General features: G+C 40.9%; 1 protein-coding gene across 2 annotated transcripts; it reads left to right on the forward strand.

Annotated features, from left to right (window-relative positions):
• The first annotated feature begins 248 nt into the window (after positions 1–248).
• csrp2.S (cysteine and glycine rich protein 2 S homeolog) lies at positions 249–24425 on the forward strand. Of its 2 annotated transcripts, none has more exons than XM_018254338.2 (6): positions 249–365; positions 16617–16735; positions 18736–18904; positions 21548–21674; positions 22073–22166; positions 23878–24425. In XM_018254338.2, exons 2-6 carry the CDS (start codon positions 16624–16626, stop codon positions 23952–23954), a joined length of 579 nt encoding a protein of 192 aa, XP_018109827.1. In that variant the 5' UTR covers positions 249–365; positions 16617–16623; the 3' UTR covers positions 23955–24425.
• Positions 24426–25046: the final 621 nt, after the last annotated feature.

Raw genomic sequence — 25046 nt, forward strand, 5'->3', positions numbered from 1 at the left:
TCCCCTGCTTTCAGTTTTAATGCCTGCAACCTCAGGGGAGTGCAAGATGAAACACATTTAATTCTTTTGAAGGGGCCTGTACTGAAAAAATTCTTGCCCATAATGCATTTCCTGGGAGAAAGAATATTAGTTGCACTAAGTATACACAGGCTAATCATCACACTCTATAGTATCTGACTGATTGCTCTTGCCTTCCTATTGTTCTGTTCTGACTGGAGCTGCAACAGGTCCTCTTCATTTCCTCATCTATTTATGTACCATGCACTCACCCATGGGAGAGCTGAACTTCTCAATATTTAACTGGAAGTTCAACATAATTCCTCTCTCTGCACTAGTGATGTGGGACCCCCTCTGACACTGGAAAGGTATGTCCATGGTGCGGGAGGGGGGCAGAACCAATGTTCTCTCGAATTCCTTGCTGGCTATGTGCGCACATTTTAAAATGATGTGTGCACTTTTTAAAACAGTGTATGCGGGTCAGAATAAATGCTAAATGTTGTAATTTCACACAAAATTCTTTGTGCACACCACCAGGGCTGGGCCAGGTTGGCTGGGCCCCGAGGCACCCCAGTTGCCCGCTTGCCTATCAACACCACACGTGCATAGGAGTGCACAGGAGTGCATGTATGCACACAGCTTAGAGAGAACATTTGGCGGAACATAGTGCAGAATTGCCCCTGCACTCACTGACAATGTATATTAGCAGATGCAATTTTAAAACATGTCAAAATTTATTTTTGGTGAATCATAAATATTCAGATGTTGAGACTGTAGCTAGAAAATACCTCCAATAATCTCAACTGGAGTGTCTAATCTCCTACTGCGTTGTCCACTGCTGTGGCACCTAAAGATAGCATCCCTGCAACCCTAATATACATGGGTCACCTCACTTGGGGTAGGGGTGCCTAAAGGGGGTCACAATCTTGGAAAGTGTTCACATAGTGGGCTCGGAGCAGCTGCTGACAAGCTAAACTTAGTAGTTGTCACAAATTATCAAGCAGAAAATGAGGTTTGTCTGTAATATAAGATGATGCTACAAGGCTGATTATTAAATTCTGATGCTAATTGTACTGGTTTCTGTGCTGCCATGTAGTAATTATCTGTATTAATTAATAATCATCCTTATATTGTGACATTTATAGTGTATGTGTACTGTATACTGTGAGTGGGTCCCTAAGCTCAGTAAGTGCAGCACAGAGCATGTGCAGTGAATCAGCAGAAAAGAAGATGGGGAGCTACTGGGGCATCTTTGGAGACACAAATCTTCCCTGCTAAAGGGCTGTGGTTGCCTTGGTACAGAAGCAAAGAAGTAGCATTTCTAGCTAGTTCTTTTAAAGTTGGTGGAAGCACGTTTACTTCTTCACAAGGGCGTTGGATAACTGTACGGTTTAAACCACTGAGTTATGTGTTTAGTAGGCTAATATATGCCATTTTGGCAATGGGATGACATGGTTTGTAGCCAGCAGTAGCAGTAGTCCTGCACAGATGTGACTATATTGTTTGAGCTGTCTGTGCGGCTGATGTCAGTGAGTGACTACGAGCTTTCCTCTACTGGTGCTGCCTAACTCCTCCCAGTCCCAGCACAAGAATGTTACAAATTGCTCCAGTTCCCACCTAAGTTGCTCACTCAGAAGCTGCGACTGGAAGTCTGTGCCTGTATCTGTAAGTACTGCACTCACAGCTGCCTCATTTACCAGCTGGATTCTGCCCATATAATTGCGCGGGACTGCTGAGCTAAATAACAAAACCCAATGTACACAGGGGCCGCCACCTGGTTTGAATCATTTTATTAACTATTGACGGGGCGCAGGTTGGACATTTCTGGTTAATGACTAGCCGGCTACAATCCTTCCAGCGGCTTTTGGGAGAGTAACTAGGTAGCCGAGTAGCCGGGCTGCTGAAAGGTAAACGGCTTGTGCCAATAACAAGGTGTGCGCGCAGTTTGCGCATGACTCGCCGCTGGAGATGTGCGTGACGCCTAGTGGAGACAGTGGCATCAGAGAGTCCGGGGAGTGAGGGCAAACTCGTGCTATTCAGCTGCTTCAGGCCTCTTCTTCCTGCCAGCCCTCCCTGTCATTATTATTATTCTGATGAGCGCCTATTTATTCAATCCGCACTTGTTTCCCGCACAGCCATGTTAGAGTGATGAATGTGCGGGGATTACTGGAGATGACGTGACGCGTTTGTGCTTTACAATTTGAAACCCTATCCTAAGGGAAACATGTACCTTTTATAAAGACTATTTATCCCTAGTACAAAAGTTGCTGTCGTCAAAATGTTGCCCTTTAAACATTAGCTATAATTTAAAGAAAAATCTCCATAAGATCACTAAACTCTCTGCTTTTTATTATTACTTTATTATTGTATCTGTTAATTGACCGCTTACCTGCTGGGGATCATGGTATGTCCTGGGTGCAACTGGCCAGATCAAAGAAGCTGAAAGGTTAAAGGGGTGGTTCACCTTTTAGGTAACTTTTTGTATGTTACAGAATGGGCAATTCTAAAGAACTTTTCAATTATTTTTCAATATTTTTTTTTTTATAGTTTTATAATTATTTGCCTTCTTCTTCTGACTCTTTGCAGCTTTCAAATGGGCGTCGCTGACCCCTTCTAAGAAAGCAAATGACTTGCAAGGTTACAAATGTATTGTTATTGATCATTTTTACTACTCATCTTTCTATTCAGGTCCTCTTCTATGCATATTCCAGTCTCTTGTTCAAATCAATGCATGATTGCTAGGGTAATTTGGACCCTAGCTACCAGATTGCTTAAAATGCAAATTGAAGAGCTGTTGTATAAAAAGCTAAATAACTCAAAAAACTTAAATAATAAAAAATGAAAACCAGTTGCAAATTGTTTCAGAATATTATTCTCTATATCATGCTAAACTTTATCCCAAAGGTGAACAGCCCCTTTAAATGTAGCGCTATGAATATTTCTGCTAAATAAATGGAAGTGTACATTTTGTAGGGAAAAGCTGTAGAGGACAGCATCAGTAATGTCAGGACAGTTTTGCCAGCTGCATGACCAAAGTCACTCTCAGTTGCTTTCTCTGAGAACTGACCGTAAACTTTCAAACATTTGTGTTAGGCCAGGGGTCCCCAACCTTTTCTGGACCGGGGTTTTTTTTTTTTTATGCAAGGACCGGGAGAATGGGGTCGGCAGCGTCCAATTCGGCACGCCTCTTATTTGCGCACCCAGTGCAGGAGTGTCCGCGGCCCGGCGGTTGGGGACCCCTGTGTTAGACAACTGTCACCTGAGAGCGAGCAATTCATAGCCTCTGTGTGCAGGTATTCTTCCTGTGAGACAAAACTGCACAGAGATAAAACCAACCCTTTCTAAAATAGCTTTGCAGTGCTCTTGTCATAACTTGTACAATAGAGACTAGCTCTGGGCACTCCTCCTATTCATTGCTTTGTGCCACCCCTACACTGCACAGCACTTCACATTTTCTCTGTATATACAGGTCTGTTTTTGCTTTGTATGTTGAAATAAGGCCCTTATGTAGTAAAGGTGTGGGATCCGTTATCCAGAAACCCATTATACAGAAAGCTCTAAATTACAGAATAGACATGAGAAAAGAGTATGCGACTGGGGAATGGTAGTTTGCTGCTCTCAATCTCAGTTGAGCACCCCCGCTCCAGGTGCTAAACTATATCCAATATAACGAAGTACTGAGAGAAAGCAATCAGTTCAGAACGGTTCAATAAAAGATATTTAGCAGCAAGCTCTGCCCTGATTGCTTTCTCTCAGTACTTCGTTATATTGGATACAGAATAGACATATTCCATAGACTCAATTTTCATTACATTTTTTTTCAAAAGTATATCTTTATAGTAAAACAGCAGCTTGTACTTGATCCTAACTTAGCTATAATTAATCCTTATTGGTTGTAAAACAGTCCTATTTGGGTTTAGCTGATCTTAAGTATACTGAAAGGGGTGGTTCACGTTTAAGGTAACTTTTATTTTGTAATAGAACGCCAATTCTAAGCAACTTTTCTATTAGTTTTCATTATTTAGTTATTAGCCTTTTTTTCTGACTCTTTGCAGCTTTTAAATGGGCGTCGCTGACTCCCTTCTAAAAAAGACAAATGCTCTGTAAGGCTACAAATGTATTGTTATTGTTACTTTTTATTACTGATCCTTCTATTCAGGCCCTCTCCTATTCATATTCCAGTCTCTTATTCAAATCAGTGCATGGTTGCTAGGGAAATATGGACCTAACCCAAAAATCTTCAATTATAAAAAATGAAAACCAATTGCAAATTGTCTCAGAATATCACTCTCTACATCATACTAAAAGTTATCTCAAAGGTGAACAACCCCTTTAAAGCATAGGGATCCCTTATAAGGAAAACCCCAGGTCCTCAGCATTCTGGATAACGGGTCTCATACCTGTAATAGAAGCACCCCACATCCATAATTTTCCTATCCATTTTGCATTAGATAAATATATATAGGTATAATCCTAATGTCTACAAAGTGGGAAGGTAGATGACAAGCCTACATGTAAAACAGTACAATTGTTCTATGTTTTAGCGAGTCAGCTAAAGTTGTGCGGCACTTGTCCCTTTTTTTTTTTTTTTAACTTCCTAGTACATTTTTATCCCAACACAAATCAGAAACATGCTTGACACATTTATTAAAGCAGAGGTGTCCATTTAGCATCCTGTCAAATCTAACAGAATCAGTACTTACTGCTCAGTAAAAAATGCTGATCTTTTTGTAATGAAAAGTGTATTGTTTATCAGGGAAGTCATTTTGTATGTGCTCCTCCTCTCCCAGTCAGGGGGCTGTTCAGAGGGCTGACAGGTCTATGATACCAATAAAAAAACATTTATATTCTCATGGTATTTTTAAGGAAGTGATTGGAAGGGGTTGTTCACCTTCCAAACACTTTTTTTTCAGATTGTTCACAATAAGGACTCTTACTGACGAGCGGTTGTAGCTGCGCTCCCCTGCGTTCTGTTTTTCTGCGTTCAGCCGCAGGGGAGCGCAGGAATAGACGCATTACATTTTTTCCAATGGGGCTGTACTCACACAGGTGCATGTAGGCGCCGAACGCAGGAAAAATGCAGCATGTTGCGTCTCAATCTGCGTTCGGCACCTGTGTGAGTACAAAAAATGTAATGCGTCTATTCCTGCGCTCCCCTGTGGCTGAACGCAGAAAAACAGAACGCAGGGGAGCGCAGCTTCAACTGCTCGTCAGTAAGAACACCTTAACAAAGACTTTTTTCAACTGCTTTCCAATAACATACCGTTCCCAAAATTTAAGTTTGAAGTTTAATGTTCCTGTCTCTAATGTTTGTCTGGCAGCTCAGTGATCTAGAAGCATTCTGAACTGGTACAATTTGCTACAGTTAGTTGATACATTTCTCAGCAGAATCTGTGGAATATTCGCAACTATTGTATCAATTCTAACAGCTGCCTCTAATGAAACTCAGGGATTCTGCTCAGCAGGGACAAAGATAACAAATGTGTCAACTAAATGTATCCATTTAAAACAGTTAAACAGTCGGCGACCTCCCTCCCAGAGCTGCTTTAGAAGGTGAGAAATTAAACTTTACACTTCAATATCAGAAAAATAGAAAGTAATTGGAAAAATACTTAATTTTTTGTGTTTTAGTAAAACAACCACACTCACAGCTCTTGTAGAAAAAGTGTGGTGTGAATCGCATATATATCCTATATAATAAAGTTGAAGTGTCTCTGCGTCCAGTCCCTGTGTCCGTGGGATTGCGCTACTGCGCTTGTGCCCCACGGACCATCTCTGGCGACATATGTTCTAGCGCCCGTTAATTTAACGGGCTTAATGTCTAGTGTGTATATATATATATATATATATATATATATATATATATATATATATATATATATATATATATATATATATATATATATATATATATAATCTATCTAGGATTCAGTGTGGTTTATTGTTTCCATATAATGGCAGAAATTAATAGCAGAATATTGCAAATCATTTTATGAAAGCAAGTCATCCGAAGCTTATCAAAATTAAATTTCTCTGGGATAAGGCTTTGATCATGGATCCTGCTGCTATTTCTCAGATTCATACAAATTAACCATTATCAGGATATTGATAGTGCCTCATCTGTCTGGGCCCTTTGTATGACTCTTCTTATAGAGAAGAAAGGGTGGATTACAAATACAGGTGTCTGAAATCTGCTTCAAGACCAAAAAACAGGAAATGCACTGTTAGGGCTCTTACTCACGCGCGTAAACGGAACGCAGGGGAGCGCAGGTAAAAACGCGCGTGAGTAAGAGCCCTTAAAATGATGAACATGAAGTTGCAGCATAGAATCTTCTAGCAGTGCAGGGGTACACTTTGCAAGGCAGTACAGTTTCATGATTTTTTCAGGGTAGGATTTTTTTTTTTTTTTTTTTTTTTTTTAGATTAAGCCAATTTGTCTCTTATGCATGTATACAGAATATGGTAAAAAGCAGCAGCGGAAATAAGATAACCATAAAATAATGATTCAGAGAATTCCGAGACAAATTGCTTCTTCTTCGGGCGACTAATCTCCCCGCAATGCCGTCCCGCCAGCTAGAATGTAAGTCGCCGGTGGGATGGCACTCGGAGCACTTAGTTTTCCGAAGTTACCTCATGAGGAAACTTTGGGCAACTTCAGAAAACAAATCGCTCTGAGTGCCATCCCGCCGGAGATTTACATTCTAGCTGACAGGAAGGCATTGCTGGGAGATTAGTCGCTGGGTGACTAATCTCCCCCAAATTGTATTGTGTGCTTCTAGCATTAAACCTGATGCAAAATGTTTGTATAGTGCTTTATGTCAGATTCTCCTCCATGGCTAGACTGCAGCCAGATTGGAATGTTGGGGGATTGCTGCAATCATAGATAATTCCCTTTCAGCGTTTCTTACTGGAAAACTAGAAAGTTTTAGATCAATATTGTGTCAAATTCCACACACACACCTTATCCAAGTTTACAGTGTTCTGTCATTGTATTATAGAACTATCCTCCCTAAAAAAGTTGATATAATATGCAGTACTAAGCTCTCAGGAAATGCCAAGTACCGATACCCCTTGCTGGCTTGTGGTACCGATTTATGCTGATGTGTTGCAGGAGACTATAGGGCACAAAAAATGTGCTTCACTTCTTCAGGAGATCTTTGCCTCTTTTTTTCTATTTTCCAACAGCAGTAAGCTACAGCAGATTGTATTAATGTTCAGCAAGCATTTGAAAGGGAGGCACAGCAAATGAGGAAGAAGAGGAATAATGTTCTCGTAAAACAACCAGCAGATAGTTTATATAGCAATAAGTGACATATTAAAGAATGTTACCAAGCTGGTATATACATATCCATAAATATTGCTCTTCAATATATTTTTTATTTATGCCACCATTTTGTGATGGTCTGTGTGTTCCCTCAGAGATCCCCTGGCAGGAAATAATAATTCAGCTGTAACCGCATCAAGTGTGGGAGCGGTGTCCATTGTATGTATGCCCTTGGTTTGTGAGCCTGGGGCAGCCCTTAGTACTAAAAATGAGTTTTTCTATCTCTGGTTATTCAGTAGCACATAATTCATGCATAAAAATGTACTCTGAAGTATGTTGCACATTGTTGGCAAGGTCTTTGAACTCTCTAACCCATATAATGTTTTCCGCTTCTTTTTTGGTAGCATTACCAAAACTGCACTAGGCAAATCTATAATGGAAAAGGACCTTGGAGTCCTTGTAGATCAGGGGTCCCCAACCTTCTGAACCCGTGAGCAACATTCAGAAGTAAAAGGAGCTGGGGAGCAACAACAGCATGAAAAATGTTCTTGGGGTGCCAAATAAGTGCTGTGATTGGCCATTTGGTTGCCCCTATGTGGATTGTCACCCTACATTGAGACTCTGTTTGGCAGTGCACCCGGTTTTTATACAACCAAAACTTGCCTCCAAGCCTGGAATTCAAAAATAAGCTTCTGCTGTGAGGCCACTGGGAGCAGCATCCAAGGGGTTGAAGAGCAACATGTTGCTCACGGCTACTGGTTGGGGATCACTGTTGTAGATGATAAACTTGGCTGTAGCAAGTAATGCCAGACAGCAGCATCAAGGACAAAAACTGGTCTTGAGCTGTATTAACAGGGGGATTATATTTGCGGGAGGAGGGGGTTATTCTTACACTGTACAGAGCACTTGTAAGGCCCATCTAGAATATGCCGTACAGTTTTGTTCTCTATCACTCAAACAGGACATTATTGTATTGGAGAGGGTACAGAGAAGGGCAACTAAGCTGATAAAAGGTATTGAAAATCTTAGCTATGAGGAAAGACTGTCCAAATTGGGAATGTTCACACTGGAGAAGAGGTGCTTAATGGGAGATATGATAACTATGTATAGATATATAAGGGGATCATATAATAATCTCCCTAATGCTTTATTTATCAGTAGGTCTTTCCATCTGACACGAGGTCACCCATTCCGATTAGAAGGAAAAGAGGTTCTGTCTAAATATTCGGAAGGGTTTTTTTGTTTTTTTTTACAGTGAGCGCAGTAGATTCTCCCTGAATTAGTCGTACAGGCTAATATATTAGATAGTTTTAACAAGGGGTTGGATGGTGTTTAGCTAGGGATGGAATACAGGGTTATGGAGGATAGCTCATAGTACAAGTTGATCCAGGGACTAGTCCGATTGTCATCTTGGAGTCAGAACGGTAGATTTTTATTTAAGATTTTTTTTTTGCCTTCCTCTGGATTAACTAGCATTAAGGCAGCTTTAATATAGATTTAAAAAGTTAGACGTGATGGCCATGTGTCTTTTTGTCACCCTAACTTACTATGTTACTATAAGGGCAATGGTTAATAAACAATTGTGATGTTCCGCAACTAACCTAAAGCTGGCCATAGACGTGCAGATTTTACCCCTCTACCCAATGAACAGACGTTCCAATCTTCTGACCTGCCACTAACATTCAGATTAAATAAAGTAGTAAAAGAATATATGAGATGATGTTCTGGTGGTTGACAGGGTGTTTAACAAATAGCAATGACCGTCACCCATTGATATCATCAGGAAATACAAAATTATCGTAAGTTGACAGAAATCGTTTAACCTGTCCAATCGACTAAAAGGCTGATCGCCATGGTATGAAAAATGTGGGGATGATCAACAGAAAAACATACGAAACTTCCATTAGTAAGACTATGACTTTGCGTCTATGGGCAGCTTTAGTTCCATACAAACTAAGGCAGTTGCTGAGGGGCCTGCTAGTAAGGGCAATAATATTGTCTTAGGACAACACTCCCCTTCCTAAACTTACTTCCTTTGCTTCTTAAAATTGTTGCATTCTTTTGGTGTTTATTGTCATTTAGGCCATTTAAGTAGCCGTCCTCTGTGTAGTTCTTTCTGTAGATTTGTCTCACCAGCGTCCTGTAAATTGGCCTGGAACCTTCATAAAGACTTTGAGCAGGTCTAACATTGTATATGGTTTCATGCTTCTTTACTGAGAAGTCTGACTAATAAACAACTAAAAATAGTGGTTCTTCTAGCAAATCCGTTTTCCTCTGATCTTCAGCCAAATACTGAGTTCAAAGAAAAGGAATGTTAATCTTTGAGCTCTGCTGTGACAGCCAAACATTGGGGAAGAAGTCACCACAAAAAGTTTAATTTACTAACCACTTTTCCATTAGCCTGGCAGTGACTGAAGGGCTGCAATGTGCTGAATGCACAGACCTTAAGGGCTCTTACTGACGAGCGTTTTTACCTGCTTTCCCTGCGTTCCGTTTTTCTGCGTTCAGCCGCAGGGGAGCACAGGTATAGACGCATTACATTTTTTCCAATGGGGCTGTACTCACACTGACGCGTGTAGGTGCGGAACGCAGGTTGAGACGCAACATGCTGCATTTTTCCTGCGTTCGGCGCCTACACACGCCTGTGTGAGTACAGCCCCATTGGAAAAAATGTAATGCGTCTATTCCTGCGCTCCCCTGCGGCTGAACGCAGAAAAATGGAACGCAGGGGAGCGCAGGTAAAAAAACGCTCGTCTGTAAGAGCCCTAAAGCAAGTATTCATTCTTTTCTTCTTTAATGACTCATTGATATCCAGTGTCTGTCTGGGATAGGGATGTAGCGAACGTCGGAAAAAAAGTTCGCGAACATATTCGCGAACTTGCGCAAAAACGCGAGCGGTTCGCGAACGGTTCGCGAACCCCATAGACTTCAATGGGAAGGCGAACTTTAACATCTAGAAAAGACATTTCTGGCAAGAAAAATGATTTTAAAGTTGTTTAAAGGGTGCAACGACCTGGACAGTGGCATGCCAGAGGGGGATCAAGGGCAAAAATGTATCTGAAAAATCTGCCTGTGAGGGAGAGCTGTTAGTGATTTCAGGGACAGATGATAGTAAGTTTGCTGGCTAGTAATCTGCTTGATACTGCTCTGTATTGGAGGGACAGAAGTCTGCAGGGATTTGAGGGACATTTTAGCTTAGGTAGCTTTGCTGGCTAGTAATCTACTGTTCTCTTTAAACAACTGCCATACGTTGACCTTGTAGGCATTGTTTGCCCAGTTTTTTTGGACGCAGCCACTGAAGCACAGTTGCCATAAAAAATATGCCATATAAATGCTGAAAATAGTCATTTTTCGCCATACGTTGACCTTGTAGACATTGTTTGCCCAGTTTTTTTGGTTGCAGCCACTGAAGCACAGTTGCCAGAAAAAATATGCCATATAAATGCTGAAAATAGTCATTTTTTGCCATACGTTGACCTTGTAGGCATTGTTTGCCCAGTTTTTTTGGTCGCAGCCACTGAAGCACAGTTGCCAGAAAAAATATGCCATATAAATGCTGAAAATAGTCATTTTTTGCCATATACGTTGAGTCAACGTATGGCAAAAAATTACTATTTTCAGCATTTATATGGCATATTTTTTCTGGCCTCTGTGCTTCAGTGGCTGCGGCCAAAAAAACTGGGCAAACAATGCCTACAAGGTCAACGTATACACTACTACAGCGGTGGATACGGATTACGTAAAATATATTATGGCTGCTTGAAAAAAGTCACTCCGGTGTTTTTTCTGGAGACGGTAATATTATGGATATTTAGACAGAATGTGAACAAGGTCACACAGCTAGATGGCGGGTTGAAGAAAACAGTGTGCAAATAATGCCTACAAGGTCAACGTATACACTACTACAGCGGTGGATACGGATTACGTAAAATATATGAATGCTGCTTGAAAAAAAGTAACTCAAGTGGTTTTTCTAGAGACGATAATATTATCAATATTTAGACAAAATGTGAACAAGCTCACACAGCTAGATGGCGGGTTGAAGAAAACACTGTGCAAATAATGCCTACAAGGTCAACGTATACACTACTACAGCGGTGGATACGGATTACGTAAAATATATTATGGCTGCTTGAAAAAAGTCACTCCGGTGTTTTTTCTGGAGACGGTAATATTATGGATATTTAGACAGAATGTGAACAAGGTCACACAGCTAGATGGCGGGTTGAAGAAAACAGTGTGCAAATAATGCCTACAGGGCAAATAATGCCTAAAAGGTCAACTTATACACTACTACAGCGGTAGTAAAATAAAAAAAAGTAAAATAAAAAAAAAATGAATATTAAAAAAAAAAAATTAAAGTTGGTGCTGCTGAACTACTAGGAGCAGCAGATTAGCACACCAGTCCCACTCCCCAACACTGCTAGACTAATAGCACTGGGCTCTTATAGTAGTAGTAGTAGTAGTAGTAGTAGTAGTAAAACAACAAAAAAATAAATAAAAGCAGTCCTTACAAGGACTACTGTTATTGCAGCAGTCAGCAGATGAGATCAGAAGCAGGACAGCTGCCCACTGCAGCTACATACAGAGCACTGCAGTAGAAGGTAGATTACTAGCCAGCAAAGCTACCTAAGCTTAAATGTCCCTCAAACCCCTGCAGACTTCTGTCCCTCCAATAACAGAGCAGTATCAAAACGATTACTAGCCAGCAAACTTTCAACTGTCCCTGAAATCACTAACAGGCAGCAGCTCTCTCCCTACACTATCTCTTCAGCACACACAGGCAGAGTGAAAAAACGCTGCAGGGCTTCGGTTTTTATAGGGAAGGGGAGTGGTCCAGGGGAGAGCTTCCTGATTGGCTGCCATGTACCTGCTGGTCTGGGGTGAGAGGGCAAAAAAAGCGCCAACAATGGCGAACCCAAAATGGCGAACGTCGCGCGACGTTCGCGAACTTCCGGCGAGCGCGAACACCCGATGTTCGCGCGAACAAGTTCGCCGGCGAACAGTTCGCGACATCTCTAGTCTGGGATCTGCACGCTAAGCACCTCAGCTGTCTACACAATTTATTTGTGTAAAGCTGGTTTTTAGATTGGTCGTGTTTTATACAGCGTTTTTGGCAGCTACCATCCAGCATCTGTTTCTGTACCTGGGAAGTCATTTTGTAACAGGGTCAATAACATGTCTGTGTCCAGGCCTGACCCACAATTACTGCAAGTAATTCCCCTTCTAGTAGTACATTGTGGTGTAAAAAATCCAGTTCCTTAACTGGAAATCCAGCATTAACAAATGAAGTTCAAAGAGACATTTTTTTTTCTTTATAAACATAGCGCAATTGCCTGACGTGTTTTTATCCCATTATCAGGACATCCAATTTGTGCTTTGTTATTTTTAAACAAAATGTATCGGATGCTCATCATCAAATTTGTTTTTAGATCTGTTTAAGAAAAATTGGAGCATACTGAGTCATAATATAACTTTTTTTCACTTTTGGTTTTATAAACCTCTTTTGCAGTTTTGGGGAGGAAGTGCACAAATGCATCCAATGCCATGGTCCATGACGTTGAGGGGCGGGACAGTGATGTTGAGGGGCGGGGTTACGACACAACGATTGGCCGATATCATGGGGAATCCTGCCTGGTTTTCCTTATTTGGAAAACCGGGCAGAAAGTTTTGACCCAGGCAGCCCTTCAAAATACCGGCCTGTCCGGTTCAAAACTGGAGAGATGGCAACCCTATGTAGACATCAATTCTATGTTTAGATTTAGGAAGTAATCTGCCCAAATAGCTTGAATGGCAGAATTTAATTTCTCACAAATAAGGGGCATGTGTGGGAGTGTGCAAATAGTAAAGTTGTTGTGTAAGTACATAGTAAAGGTGGGTAAATCAGACATGATATCTTTAGAACATCTTTTAAAATGCACCTCACAGTCAGGCCAGAGCATTGCAGTACACAGTTCTTCACTGGTTATCATACTGTGGAATGTACATCAAAGAAAATAACTAAAACAACAGTAGTGGTCTTTTCTGCGTTTATGCTGACATTTATTCTTTTGCTTGTACTAATGTGATTTTTTTTTTTTAGTAGAAAGGTCTGTGTATTTGACGGCTTTCTTTGAACATGTTTAAACATTAAGAGAACTTTACAGCAAAATCCTTTTCTATATCCTCTAACTCCTCCAGCCTTTAACCTGCCAACAATAAAGTTTCGGCTGAAGATCTTGGCCAGTGGGTGTTATAATAAATATAAAAAAAAAAAAAGTTTGGCGAGTGTCATAAAACGCAACTGACCTCTCAGAACATGTTACATGCTTATGAATATATTACACTCCTGAAAAAAATATACATTTTAACAGCTTTTATCTGTTTCTCTTGGTGTGTGTGTGTGTATATATACATACATATACACATACACATGTGAGTTTAATCTGCATGGGATGTGTTAAACCTGAACCCAATGCCTGTGTGACTGGTAAGGTTTGTGCAGCTCTATTAAAAAACAAAACAAAAAAAAGATGTTTCAGCTGCTGCTGGTGAGAGTCTGCATGGGGAACTGTTGAACAATGCATTTTCAGGTTCTTAACTAATCAAAGGGTTAAATCCCAGAGAGAGTAAAGGCCCCCATAGACGCGACGATTCTTCTTTGCGAAACGACCGATTTCAGCGCAGCCCGACCGATTCGTCAAATTATCGTGCGGTTAGTGGGATTCAAACGATCGTACATCTTACGATTTTTCGTCCGACATCTGCCAGGAAATTGATCGGCCAGGTTAAAAAATCTTTGTCGGTCCCAGTACAATCTATGGATGTTTGCAGGGCCAAGCAGGCAGCTCCCCTTTGTTTTCCTGGTAAATTGGTCGTTTTAGTTGATGGACAGTTCGAACGTTCGTACGATGGTTCTCAGAAGATCTTGGTCTCACGATGTGGATTGGATCTGTTGAAAATCTGTACATCTATGGCCATCTTAACTCTTTGTTGTCCTGTAGCAATTTATCTCCTGAAGGTGTTAAAGGGCATGAGCATATTAATGAGCTATCTCAGTCAGGTGGTATAGTTAAATGATTGAGATTATTGAAGGGGAAAGGTGCACTCATTGTTCTAGGAGACTGAATAGTGTGTGACTCCCTCCATAGGAACACATGTGTTAAATCTCTTGCAGGCTAAAGAAAGGCCAAGATCACTTTTAAAGGGATGTGCTATGGACAAGCAGGTCCCTAGCCCTTTAATTAATGTGTGTCCCATGGTTTCCCAGCAACACCTGGGGAATTACTTACTATTGTCATGAAAACTGTCCTTTTCTGATAAAGATTTGCTGTTCTTATATAAACATCAGTACATTTATAAGTTCTTGTGGATGAAATGGCTGATAGTGTCCTGTCCTGGTGAGCTGTATGCTAACGCTCTTTACAGCAATTTATTAAAGCTGTCCTGGCCTTCACGAAAGAATTCATTCTGAGTGTTTTTTCCCCACAAAGACACTCAATGATTTGTTAAAAGCTGTCACACATTTCCATAGGGCGTTAAACAATGCAATATTTCTCTTGGGTATTTATAGCAGGCCTCCATGTAATGCTTGAAAGGCAGTAGGGTGATCACATGTATTTATTTTTCCATTTCCGTTCCCAAACACAAAGCATCTGTAACTTCTGTACAACTTTAAAGCCATTGAGCAGATCTTCCGGAAGAAGGAGGATTGAGGAAGTGGCTTGAGGATGTGAAGGCTTTAAAAACTCTACAGTTTGGCTTCCTCTAATTATTGAACAGTCTAAAATATAATTGGTATTAGTTGCCTTTATAATAAGGATGTATGAAATCCAGGATTCAATTCCGGAACTCCCCGAGTCCCATCAGGTTTTGCAGGACAAAGCCTGAGAGATTGGATGAAAAAAATCTAAATTTAGGGGCAGATTTATCAAAATGTGAGAATAGAACTCACCAAAGAAAAACTCACCCCCTTTCTTTTTATTCCTGTGGGATATTTAGAATCGTATTTATCGTATAGTGGGTGAAAGTTACAGTTCACCATTTAATCAATACAATTGTAATAGGAATGAAAAGAACGTATGTGAGTGATGGGTAAAGTTGACCCGTTTCGCTGCACAGAAATTTTGCAAAACAGCAAAAATTTGGTGAAATGCATTGAAGTCTTTAGGGTGACAACTGTGCGACAAATTTTTGACTCGCCACAATGATTCCACCCATTCGAGACTATGGGCATGAAGTTAGCAGCGAAACTTGGTGAAAAAATTCCCGTTAGGATTAATCTGCCCCTTCATGTCATGTGAGAACTATCCCATAAATGTAAATGTTCACTTAAGGCTTAGTCCACACCAGGCGATTCGGGGAGATTTAGCGCCTGGCAACTAATCGCCTCTTCTTTGAGGCGACTGAACCCCCCCTGAACGGGTTCCTCTTCTCCTACGCCGGCTGTAATGAGAGTCGCCTGCGTTATGACATGCGGTGCTTCGTTTTCCGAAGTTCCTCGTGTGTGTCATAACGCAGGCGACTCTCATTACAGCCGGCGCAGGAGAAGAGGAAGCGGTTCGGGGAGATTAGTTGCCTCAAAGAAGAAGCGATTAGTCGCCAGGGCGCTAAATCTCCCCGAATCACCTGGTGTGGATCAAGCCTTATCTTCATGCATTACAGTAGCTTGACAAATGCAACCAAGCCCACATGTAGGCAATTTTTAATACTTGCAAGATACTGTGGGAAAAATCGACATTTGGCTTTGTTCATTAATCCGTTTAAAAGGGATTTTAAAAAGACTAGTACTTGCTATGACTTGCGTATCGGAGAGAGAGCAGATGAGGGAACCCAGAAGATTAGGGGGGCTTTGTCAGTGGTTGGTGGATGTATAAGCTTTCATATAGTGAAGTGTTATGAATCTATTATACACATTTCTATGTTATATGATGTTTGTTAATTGCACCAATAGTAAGAGACTGGCCAATCGAATTCAGCTTTAAGCTGGTTGTTCTCCGCTATACACTCCCTGTTGAAATCCTGCATGAGGCAATGAAACTGCTAGTCTCTGTAGGTTCACAAACTATACTGTAAATTGTACTTGGGCATGGGAAAAGCTTTTAGCATCTAGAGATTGTGTGGAAACTTTTCTCAGTGTTGAAAATCCCTGGAAGAGAGAGCGAGATCAAAATGGCAGCCGTGTCCTGATAGAGGCTTGTACAGCAGGCTGCTAAGCACTGGCACTCTGACTAGGAGTGTCTATCCTCTATTAATATTTTATTTTCAACAAAAAATGACTTTTTATAAATGTCCTGACCAAACAACTAGGTGTCACTGTTTATATCACATGGCTAATGTGGAAACTGATTATTTTTTTTTTTTTTTCCCCCACCAGCTGCAAAATGCCCAACTGGGGAGGTGGAAACAAATGTGGAGCGTGTGGCAGCAGTGTGTATCATGCAGAGGAAGTGCAGTGTGATGGGAGGAGTTACCACAAATGCTGTTTCCTTTGCAGTAAGTTGGTTTGTGTGATGTCCTAACAAATGATTGGCTTCCACCAGAATAATGTTCATAAGACCAATACATAAATCTTAACAGGCATTTAAACCCAACCACAAACTGGCCATGTCCAGCAGCACTTGCTACTTCCAGCACATTTTCCATTTCTATGAATGAGAAGCCATTAATCAGCAGATGTAGAAACATTCATGGCTGTGTTTCTGTAGGAGTTCCCCAATGTAAAACACCCCTGTGCCATTAGCTTAAAGTTGCCTGTTATGACACTGTAGATCACTGCCTTTGACTTCGGAACGTTATCAAATATGTTTTGGGCACATTCCTGTGACATGCTTGTTATTGGTTATTTTTTACTCCTGTTGCAATTAGTCTTGGCATACCCCTTTATATGGACACCAATTAACTCTACGTGCTGCGTAGTCCATTTTAAAGAGATATTGACACAAGAAATTAAATACTGTAGCTTTTAAATTTAGCATTTTATTTGCATGAACTTTATCGTTTTGTCATAAAAGTACTTCCTGACAGGTTTTATATCCGTCATATTTGTGCAGCAAACCAGTCAGGTTTTGGAACTTCATGTAACACTTATTTACATAAGCATATCTATCGGTGAATAATGAATGAATATTTTGAAGAGTGGTTTTTTTTTGAGTCTGTATCATTTTAAGGGTAGAGACAGAAGAGAAGAATCGAGGAGATCTAGTCTCCCTGTGACAAAATGCCTCTTCTTCGGGTCGACTAATCTCCCTGAACTGCCTCCCGCCGGCTAGAATCTAAATCGCTGGTGGGATGGCACTCTGAGAGCTTAATTTTCTGAAGTCACCCGAAATTTCCTTGGCGGGCAACTTCGGCGGGGAGGCAGTTTGGGGAGGTTAGTCGTCTGAAGATGAGGCAATTTGTCACCGGGCAACTAATCTCCCCGTCTGTCTCTGCCCTAAGACATGCTTTAGGGTAGGACTCCACAAGCGATTTTGTCGTGATCCGACGCGCTGCGACAAAACGCTTGCGAATTGTCACATGTGACAAAAATAAGGTAAGAGAATTGTCACATGGTGTTTTGTCGGATCGCGACAAAATCGCTCGTGGAGTCCTACCCTAAGGCTAAGAATAAAGCAAATATTTGAGTTGAGACTGATGACTTAAAAATACAGTAACACCAAAAGTGTTTTAAAGTAATGAAAATATTATGTAGTGTTGCCCTGCACTGGTAAAACCGATCTGTTTGTTTCAGAAACACTACTATAAACACTACTATAAACACTACTATAGTTCATATAAACAAGCTGCTGAGTAGCAATGAAATTGAAAAAGGCTATATGGCACAGGTTAAATGGTGGTTAACAGATATTATGTTCTACAGAGCTTATCTGCTATCTGGTTTATAGCCCCCATTACACAGCAGCTTATTTATATAAACAAAAGTAGTGTTTCTGAAGCAAACACACCAGGTTTACTTTAGCATTTCAAATTCACGTGAGTTATTTTTTTTTTAACTCCCTTAAGTTTGAATATTCTCAAAATTCAACTGGGGAGTTATTTTTAAGAAAAAAAATGAATATCTTAAACTCAGACTAATTTTACCGACTCAAATCAAATTCAAATCAAATTCGGCCAAACTCAATTTGTGTTTTTTCTCCGAAAAAAACTTGAATGTCAGGAAGGCTACACTCCAAATTGGTCACTGCACCTTTCCCATTTAGGCAAATTGGCAGGTTTTAGATGGCGAATGATTGAATTTGAATATGAATTCAAACTTTTAAATAACTCAAATCGAGTTTGGATAACTCCCTAGTCGAATTTGACAGTTCTGACCATAAAAAAAAAAAATCAAAAATTCTAATTTAAAGTTCGACCATTAATAAATCTGCCCCTAAATGTCACTATAACTATCCTTTATGCAAAGCTGGAGAGGCCTTCATTTGCAGTGACTGCACTTTCATAGTACTTATTTAAAAAAATTAATTCTCTGTGTAACATTTGATTATTTACCATAGTGGTATGCCGAAAAAATCTGGACAGTACAACTGTAGCCATTCATGATGATGAGATTTATTGTCGATCATGTTATGGGAAAAAGTACGGACCGAAAGGATATGGATATGGCCAAGGAGCTGGCACTCTGAATATGGACAAAGGGGAAAGGCTTGGCATAAAACCAGAAGAGTAAGTAGTTAATATGGGCTTTCATCATTGAGTAAGATATTTGTCTGCATTAGTATAAAGCTGCTTTCACTTTTGGTAAAGTTGCTGAAATCCTGATTGTTTCCCAATATGACATCACTACTGTTGTGGGCCCGAAACAGACTGACCTCAGTCCCAATGGGATTCTGTGACTGCGAACCTAAAGAAAATTTTTTAGGAAGCTTCTTACCAATCAGTAGATGTTAACAGAACTAGATTCATTAAACAGCAGGCTGGTTGCAGGGCCACCATCAGGGGGTACAACTGTACCAGGCCTGAAAAGGGGGGGTACAGCTGTGCTGCACTTTTTGAAAGAGTCGGGCCCCTCTTGACAGCACAGAAGCCATGCCGCCCTTTCAAAGTCCCGAGTCCCGAAAACAGCCGAAATTGGAAGTTTTTTTAATTTTTTTTTTTTTAATCCCCTGGCCACCAATGTATTGTTTTAATACTCTATAGGCCCCTGCCACCAATGTTTTTTTTAAAAAATATTCTCTGGGCCCCAATTTTTTTTGGCACCAATGTTGTTGTTGTTGTTGTTGTTGTTGTTGTTGTTGTTTTTTTTTTTTTTAACTTGTAGGGGGGCCCTCATCACCAAACTTTTTTTTTGGGGGGGGGGGCCCTGGTACCACAGTTTTTTAAACTTGTAAGGGGGCCCTGACCATCAATAGCTTTTTATAACATGTGTGTGTGGGGGGGTTACCTTTTTTAGCTCTGATGTCTGTGTGATCTTTTTAACTGTGGTGTGGAGTGGGCAGGATCTGGGGTGGGCGGGGCCCCTGTTGTACAGGGCCCCTGTGATTTTAACTAACCTATGTAGTTAAATCTTGGGCCCACAATCTTTACACAGTTGGGTAGTCACTATCACATTAGTGATGTTTCCATAGTGCAGAATTGTAAAGCCTTTACTTCAGCTGTATAGAATTTACTGTATTTGCTTCTCTACAAATCATTAATAGAGAATCCTAGTTGTCGGCTCATGAGCTCCCCACACAGCACATAGTACAGTCTGATAATATACCACTGTATGGATTAGGGACAACGTCACACAGGCTGTGTATATAGCTCTATCTAATATTAGTTACTCATTTACCCATTGAATCCTTCCTTTCCACAAGTATAGCATAAGGAGATTTTCAATAAGACGTGAAATGATGAGACCGTGGGTCAAATTTACTAAAGGGCGAAAATTCGCCAGCATGACATCATTTCGGTACTTCACCAATTTACTAATGGTCGCGGGCGTAACTTCGCTAGCGAAGGAGATAAGACTCGAGCGGTACTTCGATCTCTAACGCCTGGCGAAATTTTCACTCTGCCGAATGGACATAACTACGCAAATTCACTAAGATGCGGATTTTACTGAATGTTACCTCTTGCGCCAGACTTGCCTTCGCCAGCTCAGACCAGGCGAAGTGCAATTGTAACGATCTGTTACCTGGGATCCCGGAGGAGGACAGCTGGTCCTAGGCGGACAGATGGCAACTGGAATTCCTCTACGCCTCCGGTCTTCACCGACGCCCTTTTGGGCCCCCGGACTTTCTGCGGTGGAGTCAGCAAAGGAGCCAAGCGTGTTAGCCAAAAGCGAAGTATCCAGGGATCAGGCAAAGGCGTTGTCAATTACAGGCAGTGGTCGGTTTCAGGAAGCAGAGAAGCGAAGTACCAAGGAATAAGGCAAAAGCGTCGTCAAGTTCAAGCAGTGGTCGGTCCGGGCAGCGAAGGTACAAGGTCGAATTAACAGGCCAAGGGTTGAATAAACAGGAAAGCAGGCAAACGGGGCTTGAGCAGGAACTGTGGAAACAGAAGCCAGCTTGGGCAATGTGAGGAGGAAGAGGAAGGTATTTAAGGGGACAGGAACCAATCAGGAGCAGGCTGAGGAAGACAGACAGATCAGGGACCAATAGGAAGCCAGGCGCCCAATTTAGAAGTGTTTTGGTGGGAGCGTCCATTTTGGCGTGCACCGGTGTTTATGCGCCGGCGCCTAAGTTGACGCGCTCCAGCGGTTATGCGCTGGCGCGCTGCCGGTATTACAGCAATAGAGTAGATAGGAGTTCTTAAAAAAATTTAAAATTTTTCTAAGTGCCAAAAAACGTTGGCGTCTTTTCCTTTTTTCAGGTTGATAGGCTAAAAAAGAGCATAAATTTTTTTGGGGGTACCCGGCTTCCCCCCTACATTTCCTAACATATGGCACATACACTATACACTGGGCTCATGTGTAGGGCAATATAACAACTTTATTTTATTAAGGTTTCCCGGGCTTGTGTAGTGTAATTTATTGGCTGCAACATATATGTCCATTCAACTTTAACTTCCCACCGTATGCAAATTAGCCAACGCTAGCGCAACTTTGCTTGGCGCAGTAACACTAGCACAACTTCGCCAGTGTTCAGTGCCCTGGACGCCACTTCGGATTTTAGTGATTTAGCGTTGTCCTGACGAATCCACGCCTGTCGAAGTGTTGCGCTGTGAGCGAAGCCGTCGCTGGCGAATTTTCGGAGGTTATTGAATTTGCCCCATTGTGTTTAGGACTAGGCTAATGTGGTTTAAATGATTTAAGGTTGGTAAGAAGGGCAGGCATTTTATCTGTTGGTGATGTTTTCAGTATTCCTAAAAGTTATTTCTTTACAGAAATCTGGCATCACAGAATACTGGTTCAAATACTTCTAAATTTGCTCAGAAATTTGGAGGCGCTGACAAGTGTCCTAGATGCAATGAATCTGTATATGCCGCAGAGAAAATAATGGGAGCAGGAAAGGTAAAGTGGCCAGAGCTACGTTATGTATAAATGTATGGGACTCTATACAATGACATGATGCAAAGAATTACACTGTAGATGGAAATCATCCCATTAGCATTGACACAGCAGTCTTGTGAAACAGCACATTTAAATCTTCATCAATACCCACATTCCTATTATTTCATCATCCTAATGCTCTTTCTTCCTAGAGAAGCCTGCAACCCATTTTTATTAGCTGCCAATTACTCACTGTCACCTCCCTAGGCAGGAGCGATGTAACGTGACACAAGTTGTATGTGTTCAGCCACAGACAGAAGCCATTATTGTAATTAAGTAAACTTACATTGTCCTTATTCTGCCCTATGCTTTGGTTCAGCCTTTCTTGTGTGTCATATAATGTACAATCTTTCCTCCAGCCTTGGCATAAGAACTGCTTCAGGTGTGCAAAGTGTGGGAAGAGTTTAGAATCTACAACCCTGACTGAAAAAGAAGGCGAAATCTATTGCAAAGGTGAGTTGTTTACAGTGTTATTCTGTTTGCGTCTTTATACACTTTCTGACTCTGTGTTATCGGCAGGGTCGGACTGGGGGGCCCGGGGCCCATGGGGACTGCTGTCCAGGGCCCGCCCCCTACTGTGACGCGAAGGCGGCGAAAAAAAATGTCAAGGTGGGGGTCTGACCCGGGTTTTTTCCCGGGGTCCCTCCGGGCCAGTCTGACCCTGGTTATTGGTTACAGCAGGGATGAAAAATAAGACTTTTAAATGACTATAAGAAAATCTGTTACATATGAGGGTTCAGCATATGTAATGCCCATGTATTGGTGCTGGTTTCTATCTAGTATTTTAAAGGAGAAGGAAAGGATTTAAATGAAATACACTTTAATATAATTACCAAACTTCTGCCTCCCAGTTCTTCTGGATGCACATTATTTATCCAGCTTGAAGTCTTGAAAGTGAGCTCTCTCTGCAGACGCCATTTTCAAGCTGCTGATGTCACTTCCGCCAGTGTCTCCTACACTGTATGCTGCAGTTATAGGGAGAGGGGCTGTGCAGCACTGCCTTTAGTATAGTCATAGAAAAAACTAAAGGAGAGTTCTGATTGGACAAGTGGGTGGGGCTAACGAGGGCAAGACTTTCAGCAGTTACAGGCTGAATATGCCAATACAGAAAGAGAAAAAAAAACCAGCTCAGCAGTGAAGTGCGCATGTGTTTACCCGGGGAAATCTCTGTTAGAGGAGAAAGGGAAGCGGCTCTGGATTTAAACCTGTTAGTGACTGAGTTAAGGCTGAGATTTTTAGGGAATGTTGTTTAGAGACTTTCCTTCTCCTTTAAATACAGGTATGGGACCCGTTATCCAGAATGCCCTGGACCTATGGTTTTCCCGGATAACTGATCTTTCTGTAATTTGGATCTTCATACATTATGCCAACTACAAAATCATGTAAACCTTAAATAAATCTAATATGCTGGTTTTGTTTCCAATAAGGATTAATTATATCTTAGTTTGGCTCAAGTATAAGCTACTGTTTTATTATTACAGAGAAAAGAAAATCTTTTTTTTAAAATTTGGATAAAATGGAGTCAATGGGAGACTGGCTTACTAGATAACGGATTTCCAGATAATAGATCCCACATACCTGTATAGAGAAACACACATTGGGCAGGTTGTTTCCAAACCTAAACATATATCTGAGAAATCTAGGCAGCACGTCTGATTGTTAGATCAATTATAAAAGAAAATAAGGCTAACAATAAAACTGAAGGCACAGCGAGCATTTCCAGCTGAAGGCAGAATAGGAAGTCCAATTAAAAAAACAAAAAAAACAAACCAAAAGAAATGGACCAGCTGAAAAGTTTCTTGAAAAAGCAATCCGTTATGTAACATAGTAAAAGTTAAATTTTAAGATGAACCTCCCCTTTTTTTTTGTATTGCCATTGTTTAATCTGGTACATCTGAACATCAAGCAGAGCCTTGCGGGCAAGGGAGTTATGGAGACCACAAATATCTACAAATAGACACTCAAATATCTACACCACAGACACCAGTGGAAAATAATAAAGCCAGAGTGTGTAGAGATACTGTATCTGTGTATTCCACTCAACTCATATATCAAAGTACCAAATGTTAATGTATAATGACCATAAACAAACAGAAGTGAACTGAAAAGCCTAACACTAAAAACTAAAACTATTGTCTAATGGAATGTTTCTGATGTATCCCAGGTTGCTATGCAAAGAATTTTGGTCCCAAAGGATTTGGTTATGGGCAGGGAGCAGGTGCTCTAGTCCATGCTGAGTGAAGAAGCTGCAGCTTATACTGGAGACAACACAACATTCCATGAAGCCTGATATTTCCAAGAAACGAAGCAGCAATGAATTCCAACCTGTACTAATCACTGTGACACTTTCCATGTATTTGTTATTAGGGATGCACCAAATCCAGGATTCGGTTCGGGATTTAGCCTTTTTCAGCAGGATACGGCCGAATCCTTCTGCCCGGCCGAACCAAATCCCAATTTTTTGTTACAAAAGAATGAAGTAAATGTTTCCCCTTTCCACCCCTAATTTGCATATGCAAATTGGGGTTCGGTATTCGGCCGAATCCAAAATAGTGGATTCGGGGGTTCAGCCAAATCCAAAATAGTGGATTCGGTGCATCCCTATTTGTTATACTGATGAACTTTCATACAAACCTGTTTATTCTTTCTCTGTAACACTGCGATTGGTAGAAATAATCTGATGTTTCAATAAAGTATTTGTTTTTTTTTCCACGTTGCAAAGTTGCATTGTGCTTTGTTTTGGTGCCATAACATGAAATGGAGCAGGTTATTGTTTACATTGATATTACTGACTGCTCTGTGCCTCGTCATTGGTAACACACAGATATTGCTTAGTGTATGTGCCATAGGATCATCTACTTCAATGCAGAAAACAGATATTGCATTACTATAATGATTCCAATGGAGTTAACATTAAATCACTATAAACTAAATACTGTTGCTCAATGAGTGTCCACAATAAATGAGAGATATGTATGAAAGCAAAGCATAACAAACATAAATGTCAATAGGAAGGTAGGCAGAGCTGTGTTATGTGTAACAAACTCCACGAGCAAAGCAAGGGTAAAGGGCTACAATATTTCTAATTTATAAGGTCTGAAATATTTCCTGGCTCAGTGAATGCTCCTAGTGCAATGTGCATGTAAATGATTGCACCATAGTATTGCAACCAGATAGCTGCTGAAATCGCAAAATAAAGAGGTTCATCAAAAAGCTAAATAATTTAAAAAAACAAGAATGAAGACCAACTGCAAATTGTCCCAGACTATCACTCTTTGCATCCTATTAAACACTAATTTAAAGGTGAATAACCTCTATAACACTTAATCGACA

The sequence above is a fragment of the Xenopus laevis genome, chromosome 3S (genome assembly GCF_017654675.1).
Source record: "Xenopus laevis strain J_2021 chromosome 3S, Xenopus_laevis_v10.1, whole genome shotgun sequence".
Classification (NCBI taxonomy): domain Eukaryota; kingdom Metazoa; phylum Chordata; class Amphibia; order Anura; family Pipidae; genus Xenopus; species Xenopus laevis.